The 11,116-nt window shown below is 37.4% G+C and overlaps 1 protein-coding gene and 1 long non-coding RNA gene across 2 annotated transcripts; both read right to left on the minus strand.

The window, feature by feature from the left end:
- Nucleotides 1–1,677: 1,677 nt before the first annotated feature.
- Nucleotides 1,678–3,607, minus strand: LOC131225134 (phylloplanin-like). Its single transcript, XM_058220579.1, has 2 exons — nt 3,213–3,607; nt 1,678–2,232 (listed from the first exon to the last, which is right to left on the minus strand). The coding sequence occupies exons 1-2, from the start codon at nt 3,532–3,534 to the stop codon at nt 1,952–1,954; spliced, it is 603 nt and encodes a 200-aa protein (XP_058076562.1). The 5' UTR covers nt 3,535–3,607; the 3' UTR covers nt 1,678–1,951.
- A 5,567-nt stretch (nt 3,608–9,174) lies between these two features.
- LOC131225135 (uncharacterized) lies at nt 9,175–10,409 on the minus strand. The gene is made up of 3 exons (XR_009161210.1): nt 10,375–10,409; nt 10,165–10,252; nt 9,175–9,964 (listed from the first exon to the last, which is right to left on the minus strand). It is a non-coding gene; the product is annotated as an uncharacterized LOC131225135 (long non-coding RNA).
- Nucleotides 10,410–11,116: the final 707 nt, after the last annotated feature.

The following is an 11,116-nucleotide window of genomic DNA, read 5'->3' on the forward strand; positions in this document are numbered from 1 at the left end:
ATTGTTGGACCCAATTTTTCCTGCAATCACAGCCCTTGATTGTCTGCCGACTTCTTTTTAGCTATGAAAAGGTTGCCGATTATAAGTATGGTGCTGTTTTAGCCATCCGTTCATTTTGTGTGATTGATGGATTTTATGCTATCTTTGGGTCCTGTTTGGATATCTCACAAGATCTTGATTGTTCACCTGGTGGATCTGCTATGGACGGACGAGTTGAAAATGAGTCTGTCATCAAGCTGGGTCTTCATTTGTAATAGAATGTTTCCAGCACTTTCACAATGGGATGCTCCAATATTTACCACTGATGGATCTAGGTTGTTCATCTGATGGGGCCTTTGCTGTGGATGTATCAAGCAATGAAATCGAATGACTCGCACACATCCACACCAACACATTGTAATATGCATTGGCCATGCATGGGAGTCAAGTAATGTTGGTTTGTCAGAAATTTTTACTCAGTGATATTTTCAAAGCTTATTCTCGACTGCATGAGGTTTGATCAGAGTTAGCGAAACTCTACTTTAAATTCCAGATTTTTTTGAAAAAAAAATTGTATAATTGCCTCGGTGTGTAAGATTCCATATCTTTCATAAGAAGGAAGACAACTAAAATGGTAATAAGAATGAGAATAGCAGCAGCAGCAGCAACAACCACATTTTCTTGGGCAAACTGAATTAAACATGTTTTTTTAAGCACGGTTTATTTATTATTAAAAAAAAAAAACTTCTGAGGGCAATTAAAAAAGACAGATTGGAGGTTGACATCTATTGATAGAGGCTGAGTAGGAGAAATTTTACTGGAGACAGATCCTTTACACAAGGATTGCTTCAAAATTTTAAGATCAACAAAGTAAAGGAAAGGTATTGACCCACCATTTGATAATCTTGTATATTATTACTCATGCATGTAGAATTCTATTCATTTGGTTTGAGGTTTTATGTTTTTATCACACAGCTGCCTATAGAGTTGTTTGTCATCTTTTTTATTATTATGAGGATAATGATGTTTTATTAAAGGAAGCCAAGAAAAACTAGCTTATTACACCAACAATACCCAATACAACCGGGAAAGATTACGATCAACCGAGGACTTAATACATGAAGCCCACTCTATAGCATTCATTTTTACCCTTTTAAACACGTCCGATGCCAACCCACTTCGATTTTGAAAGCATTGATTGTTCCTTTCTATCAAAAAGTTCAAATTCCCACTAAGAGAAAATCCTCCAAAACACTTTTTTTTCAGTCCAAATTACTTTTTTCTTTTTTCCTTTTTTCCCTTACATCTCTCCTATGCCACGCTCGAAAAAAAAAAATGCCTTCAATGGATCCTGGCATCACTTACTCCATTCTAAATATTTCAAAGAAACTCTCTCACATTTCTCTAGCGAAGGGGCATTTCATAAAAGGTTGTTTAACCAATTCCGCAATCCCCATATGCATGAACAGGTTAGGCGTGATAGAAGTTGGACCAATTCACTCTTTTTAGTTGTTTATTTTTTAATCGAAACTGTATTAAACATGAACTTTTCAATCTCCGGCTTTTTGGTGTTTCCATTTCTCTAACCGAGTTTTGACCATCTTCTTAATGATCAAAACTGGAGTGGACACAAACAGTGCCTATATCATTCTTTGCCATTCGACATTTTGCTAATGATCACTTTGAGACAGCATGCTATGGACCACAACAGCAAACAAGGTTGATATTATGTCTCAAAGAGAACACTTACAAACAGAAATTACAATACAATAATCTTCTTCATATCTAGAAGGGATATCTAAAACGAACGGGCCATCCCTTAATCCTTAAAAGGAAATGGAGAAACTGGCGGGATCCACATTGACGATGACCGGTCGCGTTATTTGATAATAAGAACACTAGCAAAGGGAAGATTACCATCTAATCTTCTGGTTTATAAGCGATAATTACAATAAGCGTGCCATTCCCTATCCTAGTTAGATGGGATAAGTGAAAAGCCGGCGGGGCCCACATTGAGGATGCCCAAAATCCCTTGAAGGGTCTTCCCAAGAAACTGCAACGGCGACTGCAGAAGGCCGGTCGGCAGCATGGCATTGCAGGTGGAGAGAGGTGTGTTGACAACCAGCTTGCAATCGTTCAAGAGCGATGATAGAAGCGTCGTTAAGGGGTCCAACAGCATAGTAAATAATCCTGCAGAATTGGTGGTTGTACTGGATGTCACTGTATTCCCACATTGTAGTTGCACCTGAGCATCTGAAAAAACCAGTGCATAGTAGAGTAAATACAATTGTCACAAAAACGAAAAAATAAAAATAAATCATGCGCCATATGAAACATGCGCCTTTACATGGCACGGCATGTATGGGTTTTTAGTTCTGTTTAGTGGGGCCCATGGTTTGATAATCCAAATCATCGGTCAATTGCTTCCTCTATGGATGGACTATGCACCAAAAAAAATCATTGATATGGTTAAAAGGAGAAATATAACAACCCACATTCAACTAAAAAAATGCCACTTGCTTCCTCTATGGATGGACTATGCACCAAAAAAAAATTTCATTGAGATGGTTAAGAGGAGAAATATAACAACCCACATTCAACTAAAAAAATGCCACGATTGGTCGCCAGGAGATATTCGGGGCATTGCCCATCCATGTACAGATGCCGTTGACCAATGGTCTAGTTTAACAAATCATGGGCTTCACTTGTCACAACTAAGAGGTCATGGGAATGATTAGAATTTTCCACATACTCTGATACCACTTATAGGAATATCTTCACACTCTGATACCATGTTGAACTCTAATACCATGTTGAATTCAAAACATTCGTATTAAAAGAAAAACACAACACTAGATTTGTGGAGACACTATTAGGTTAAAAAAGCTTTGACACAGCTCGATAATGCTATATGTGTGTGTGTGTGTGTGTGGGCATGAAGTTCTCAAAAAAGTATGGACCGTTCAGACTTTGGAGTCATAACAAGTATGATGAGTTCTCAAAAAAGTTCGCACAACTTCTGTGCGAACTGGTGCGCAGCTGACGCTCGGCTACACACACACACACACACACCACACTCAAAATTTTCAAAAAACATGAATTTGATTTGGACTCGTCAACATTTAATTGTGGTCTGGTCCTTGATAATCTTTCATACTACTCTATCCTAAGCATGCTTAATGGTAAAATGTGAATGCAATCTTCATACTACACTTGAAGAAAATTGAACCGACTTGGAAATACAGGTGTTGATGTGCCATTTGCATTCCCATTGACGGTGCAAAAAATAGTGCCTCGGATGTTAATGAGTCCACCGAGGAGGTTCCCAAGCCCGCCGAGCTGGGCAACAGCCAGTGGGGCTGCCACCCCGACTAGCAAGAGAGAACCAAAGAGGAGAGATTTCAAGGCCATTGGCTTGTTTTTGATAAGGGGAATTGAACCGATGATCAAATGGAAAACTGATGTGCTCTGAAGTGCTGCACAGATAGTGAATTTATAGAGAAGGAGAGGCCATGTTGCTGCAGCTCTTTTTGACTTGGGTGCACCACATTTCATATATCTACTTTGAGCACTGCCTCTAAAGTTGCAAGTGTTCGTTTTGTCTGTCTAGGGCTAGGATCACTACCATGTGACTCCCCAATGGGGCCCACATACTGAGATATTGCAACAATTTGTACCATCCATGTTCTCAGTGATATAATGAATAAGCTATGGTCTAATAATCATGCATTGATGATGTTCTCAACCTTAAGGTTATCAATGGTCCATGCGTGGGCTAGGCAAAATCGATATTTTGAATAGGCCTGGCCGTTCCCATGCCTGCTTGAAATTTTATTTTGTTTTTGACTTGATTATCACAGTTGTTTTCTGGAGCCGACTAGAGCTCAATCGTGAGTCGGCGAAAGTTTAATTTTCAATCCTCTCCATTCATCTGAACTTAGTGATGGTGAGAATCATTCGCGGTACTGATCATTGGATGATCTTAGCATGTGGGGCCAATGGGTGACACGTTCCGTGACCTTAAGTCCCCGAGTAGGAAAACGGATCCTAGCTTTTGTATATTTACTGTTCATTTTAGGGGCCATAAGCATAGCGTCTGCAACAGCTTGTCTAAGTTGTGTATTTAGGTCCCATTGTCTTACAGGCAATTCAAACACTTTGTAGCAAGGAGTAGAAATGGACGTGACTCAAAGGGCATATGTGGGGAAGCTTAAGATAAATGGTAGCACATGTAGCATTTATAAGTACATGTGTATATTGACACATATAACATATATAAGATAGTTGAATATTATTGGGAGCGTATGTAGGTAACTTGAATGTAGATAGTCATACATGACAACACATTTGGCACATGTGAGACTAATAAGTAACATTGTTCCCACATGCAGTAAACTAGAGATAAGCTTTCCTCACATTTACTGCTTGTTTATTAATTCTTGAAAACGAGATTTTATTTTTTAATTTTTTTGTACATAAATGGATTAGACAAATAATAAAGTCGCATATCTTCTTAAAATATCCTGTATGAGAAAGAAAATTTTCTTGCATTGAAACAATGAAAATTATGTTGACCTGTAAAGGGCTTATCAAGTAAGCCAACCCAATCCCAACTTATTTACATTTCAGTTCAAGTATTTACAGGCTGGCCACACTCAGCCCGGCCCAACCCGTTGGTCCCTAAGTGGGTTTAGGTGGGCCTAGATGTGGATTCTTATATGATCATTTGTACTGAAGCAGCCTGGCCTATTTGATGAGATCTGAGATGGATGTTTTGTTTTTCATTCAAAAAGAAGTTGCAGAATACAAGACAAGTTGCTGCTTTCACGCATGCTCATCAATTCAGTGGTCCTCCTCACTTCAAGTTGGACTATTTACTGTACAGATAATCTTGGGTGAGGAAGGATCCATCTTCATGAGAGTTTTTCTTAACCCACACACATGTGGCACGTGCCAATAAAACACGTGTATGAGTTCTGAGCTTTCCATCAAAGAGGCCCGGTTCACTCCTTGGGTGCCAATGCACAAAACAATGTGTACAACAAAGCTCATTTTTTTTTCAAGTACAGAACTGATTTTTCAAGCCACTGTTAGGATGGTTATACAATCCCCTTTATCACAGCTGTTTCTGAGAGGGATGGGCTACCATAGATGGCCCTTTTATGATGAGCGGTCAATATAAATGATACTATCTCTATGGTATAGTCAATATAGAGCATCCTTCTTTCCTAGCCACTCATCTGCCGACCAAAGTGAATTTTGAGAGGATCTACAGTCCATTTTAATGATCAAACTTTCCAAGTATTAGTTAATATGGATAATCCATTTTCATTGCCATTAATCATAAAAGTATATCATAAAAGCAAAGCCTTTTTGGGAGAGATGGGCAATTAAAGGTGGGCTCTACAAGATGGGCCATCGATGCCAATAATGACCTTTTCTAGTATAATCAAGGACTGTGACTTTTGCAAAGATGGACAATCAAAGATGTGGAACTACATGATGGATGGCCCATATCAAAGATTAGACCTTTTCTAGTATAATATGTAAGAACCATCCATGTTTTCTAGCCATTGATTCAATGCCTATGTCATCTGATGAAAGCAATTTTGAGAGAAACAGGGGACCAGACGTAGGCCTTATGTGGGTAGGTTGTTTTGTCTCAAAGCTATCAAAATTCTGATTGCATCATTGCCTTCCTCATTCATCCTATAGAGATATCTACTCTCACACAAGCTTTATATGCATATGGTGTTGCCTCTCACCAAGGGCAAGGCCTTTGTGGCTCTCCATTTCAACAAAGCAAGAGGCTTCCTCATGCAGCCCTTTGCAAGTTGCATGTAGGACAAAAAGCTACATCTACCAAAGCTGTATAGGTGGTCCTACACGTAGCCTTGAGAAATTCCAAGTTAAAACAGGCTTGGGTCTTGCTTTTTCAACTATAAATGAAAGAAAATAAAAAATAAAAAATAAAAAATAAAAACAACAAGAAAAGAAAATGACAACCACTAAGTCATGTGGTCTGCTGAATTGCTGCCCTGTTCAAATCTGCTAACTAGGAGAAGCTGAAGGAGATAAAACCCAACTGTGAAAGGTAGCCACACAAGCATACATTATCTTTTGTCATCGCAACGCTTGAAACCATTTAGTTGATGTTGTATTCTATATATAACATCAAAGGAGCAAGAAGATAAAGTAGGCTTGAAATCCTCAAGGTAGACTGAACTTTTGGTTTCGGGTTAGATTGCTCATAAGCCAAACTTCAAAAAATCTCGTCCAGAGATCCATCTAAAAGAATCACGAAGAAAATGTTAATCTCTCCCTACTATGCATAAGGAATGAGCAAGACCAGTGATAAACCATCTTTCTGATGTGGGGTTTGAGAATCAAAACAAATAAGATATCTAAAAGAGATCTATCTAAAAGAGACAAGAAAATGTTCATCTCTCGCTGCTATGTACAAGGAATGAGCAAGACTGGTGATAAACCATCTTTCTGATGTGGGGTTTGAGAATCAAAACATATATGCTTACACATAGTAATCAACAACATAAGGATGGTTGTAATCAGGTAAAAAATGCAAATGGGGATGGTGTTTCAATGTATATCAAGGGGCTTTAATACTTGTATTGCCAATGTATCGATATCACCAACGTATTGCCAATATTTTCAACCATGTAAATTATAGGTGACGGTTGTATCACAAGTCTATCAACGATATTTCAATAATATCGCCAACGTATCAATATCAACAAAAAAAATTTTATTTAAAAAAAATCATTTTTTTGGGCACGTGGTTGTATGCAATGTCAATTTGTCATGGATAATATTGATAATATCTCAATATTATCATTATCGCAACATCTATGATATTGACACCACAATCTTTCGTTTCCTTTCCGGTTGATGATGATTTCTTGGCAAAACATCATGTGTTGTTGATATTCTACAATATCAATGGATGTTTAGATGGAAGGTTGGATGGTTAAGTGGAATGGTTAGACTGATTTCTTACAACGGCACATGCTTTTATGCCCCCATAAAATGGAAACTTATTATGTATGCATTCTTTTTGCAAACATGCAAATGTGTATTTTAGCATCTCCTGAAGTTTCACTAAAAATTCCACCTTTTTTTCTATGTTTCCCCGCATTTCTAGTTATCAGCGATATCGATATTATTTCCATATCCCTAGCTAACGAAACTTGCAGTGATACTGATACTTCAAACACTAAGCATATGTGATTGCATATAGGCCAACGATCAGAAATCTTACCATTGGTACATTATTTTAGTTTATTTTTATTTTTTGCAAAAAAAAAAAAAACACTTTTTGCCTATAAAAAGGCTTCCAAAGCTCCTCCATTTGCAATATTCTCACCCCCAAAACTCTTTCTCTCTTCTTTTCTTACATTTCTTAATTCCAAGTGGTCTTAATTTCTCTCTCTCTCTCCCTCTCACAAACACACACACACACACACACACACACACACACACATTCCCTCTCCCTTTGAAGTTAGAAGATCAAGATTCAAGCACTTTCAAGGAAGATTCAAGTTCAACATTCAAGCACTCTCACTTACATACATTCTTCTAATTTTAATATTTCTTTTTAAGGAAGATTCAAGTTCAAGATTCAAGCACTCTCACTTACATTCTTCTAATTTTAATATTTCTTTTAAAGGAAGATTCAAGTTCAAGTGTTCAACAATACATTCAAGCACTCTCTTACATACATATTATATTCTAATATCACTATTTCTCTCTCTATTCTCTCTACATACATAACACATTCTACATTTTTTCCTCTTTCTCTTACATTTTGTTTCAAGTGTAGGCCATAAGCTATAAGCCAACCTACAAGTTACAAGTTACAAGTATAGGACAAGAGTGACCGAAGACTAGAGTGAAGAAAGTCTCAAGTCTCATCTACAAGACAAGGACTAAAGACTAGAGTGAATAAAGTCTCTATTCTCCCTCTCTTTCTTTAAATCTCTTTTTTTTTTTTCCCTCTCTCTTACATTTTGTAGAGATAGAGAGGGAATAAAGTCTCTATTCTCTTACATAACACTTTCTTCCTCTTTCTCTTACATAACACATTCTACATTTTTTCCTCTTTCTCTTACATTTTGTTTCAAGTGTAGGCCATAAGCTATAAGCCAACCTACAAGTTACAAGTTACAAGTACAGGACAAGAGTGACCGAAGACTAGAGTGAAGAAAGTCTCAAGTCTCAACTACAGGACAAGGACTAAAGACTAGAGTGAACAAAGTCTCTCTCTCTCTCTCTCTCTCTCTCTCTCTCTCTCTTTATTTTATTTTAATTCCTCTTTTTTTCTTTCTTTTATTTTGTTGTAACTTGTGTAAGTGACTAAGTGTAATTCATTCTCTCTCTCTCTCTCTCTCTCTCTCTCTCTCTCTCTCTCTCTCTCTCTCTCTCTCTCTCTTCCAAGTGTGTAACTCACTCCTTTTCTTTCCCTTTTTTTTTTTCTCTCTTTTTTCTTTTGTTTTGTTCTCCTCTTCTACAAGTCTCTCTCTCTCTCTCTACTCTATCTCCCTCTCTATCTCTACATTCTATTTCTCTTTCTATTTTTCTCTCCCTTTCTTCTCTTCTACAAGAGTAACAAGACTACAACAAGTCTACAAGTAGTCAAGTACTAGTGGAAGTGTGTTAAGTGTAGCTTTATTTCTCTCCCTCTCCCTCTCCCTCTCCCTCTCCCATCTTTCTTGTGGCATTTATTCTCTAATCTTTACTCTTTAGTCTTTATTTTAGTCCTTAGTTTTTAGTTTTTACAAGTTACAACAAGAAGAATCAATACACTGTCTTCTTCCCAATCTTTCCTCTTTGAAACCTAAGTCGAATGACCCATACTGGAAGTAATGGCACTCTCGTAGTGCTATGGATAAGACTCACATAGTATGTGAGTTATGTGAGTATATGGGTTCTAGTGGTATTGTGCGGCACAAGCACCACCTTGCATATACACCAAAGTCAAATGCAAGTACATGTGACAAAATTACTCCAGAAATCCAATGGAAAATCATGGAGTATATGGATAAACAATCGAGAAAGAGATGCGATAGTATACTACGTCAAGAAGAATTTATGAAACAAGATGTGTACGAGGATATAAAAAAATTATGCGCGCATATGTGATTGCACACAATTGCATATGCGATTTGACAAGATTGATGGTCATTACTTAATCAGACCCGACTCATGATACCAAAACCATGATGGAAGAATACAAAGATGGAATTCTCATGCTGTTAGGAGAGATTACACCAGTATTGCAAAAGGAGATTTTTCAATAAAATGTTGTTCTGTCAAATATAAAGCTTCTGGGCATGAAAAACAGAACTGTGACGGCATCTTCTCAAAACCTAGATGCATATCTGTTTTTTTTTTTTTTTTTTCTAGGCGGAGTATTTGCCAATCGTGTTAGCATCAGTATCATTAAACTGAGCTTTGTTAACTTGTGAAGTTGGGGATCCAAGGTACGCTTCCAGTGAGAGTTCAGTGACCTACTGATGTATGGGACCCCTGTGCCAATGATACTCCTAAGCCCGGTTCTTGTGATCCTGCGACAATGATACTCTTAAGCCTAGTTCTTGTGATGTTAATCAACGTAAATAGCGACAAGAATATCAATTCTAACGGACAGGCTAGAAGTAGACGAGGACCTACATTTGTCTTTTTCTTTTTCTTTTTACTTTTTAACATTGAAGTCAAATTTTATTAAGAGAAAGGCAGCAGCCAGAATATACAAAAAATGAAACTATACAACAAACCCAAGAGCCATTATAGCTCAGCCCAGCTACCAGGAAATCGATCAACAGCCTTTGAGACCACTGCCCATTCTATCACAGGCAGCTTCGCTCTATGAAAAACCTCCTCTAATTGCCCCAAACGATTCCTAAAACACTGATTGTTCCTTTCCTGCCATAAAAACCATATCCCTGCAAGCATAGCTATCCTTGAGGACCTACATTTATCCTCAAGGATAGCACATGAGAAGTGTAGATTAGGCAGATTTGATGCATTCTTCTATCTCCATTTCTGATCATGATTATTGATTGCACACTTGATTTATTGGCAATACATGCTATTTGCTGTAAATCTTGGACTTCGCAATGAATCTTAAAAGATTAAACTGACACCTTTTCAGGAATTAAGGATATTTACCAACACCAAGACAATACAAGTATAGGTTGGATCCCGCTGTTGTGAATACCACAGCATCTCCACATACTTCCCACAACATCTAAACAACCTATTTATTGTCAGAAGACCAAACACCATGCACTAAAGTTGTGGGATCGGACAGCTTATTCGGAAGAATACCTTGATCTAATAAAATTTGGCTCAGAGTCAAATATTATAAGATTTAAATACTTTGGCAGGTGGAAGTGGAAATATTTGGGTACATCGCCTTTCTGCCAAACCCGTCCGTAACTATATCCTATATTTGACAGCCACAGCGCATCTATATTCAATAATACTTTTGGTAACTTACGATTAAAAAAGATGTGCTCAAGTGTTGCAAGACCAAAGACTAAGCTATTCATTTTTACAAAGTCATAGAATTCTGACACAAATGAAAGATATTATGCATTAAGGGATTTGGAAATTTCAATTAGAAGGAGACTGTTGAATTGTTAACCTGAAATGCCAAAGCTGGTTTTAGGTATTGGTAAGTTGACTTTGTCCATTGAGTTAATTTGGAAAATTTTGATCACTGTGGGGTTTGAAACCTATTTTCTCTCTTCAGAGATTATCTGTTCAAGTTTACTTGGATTGCTATTGAGCTGTTTCAGGCAGCTTTCAATAGAAGACCAAACATCTTCTAACTAAACATGTTGAGGAAGCAGCATGCAAATAACCCTACAAGGGACTGAAATGACAAAAATGTGTTTTTAAATTACCAGAGAACACTTGACACGTTTTGAATTAACAAAGAACATATTATCTCTCTGCCATTTTAGTTGATAAAAAGAGCTTCATGGGGGCTCACTCCCTCAATAGAAACAACATTTATTTTTTAGCTTTTACAACTCGACCATACTCCCAATCAGTTTCCCATGCTAGCTACTAGTGTAAATAAAAAACATTCATATTTTCACATGAGTGGACTACC

This window comes from Magnolia sinica, chromosome 14 (assembly GCF_029962835.1).
Source record: "Magnolia sinica isolate HGM2019 chromosome 14, MsV1, whole genome shotgun sequence".
In the NCBI taxonomy this organism is placed as follows: Eukaryota; Viridiplantae; Streptophyta; class Magnoliopsida; order Magnoliales; family Magnoliaceae; genus Magnolia; species Magnolia sinica.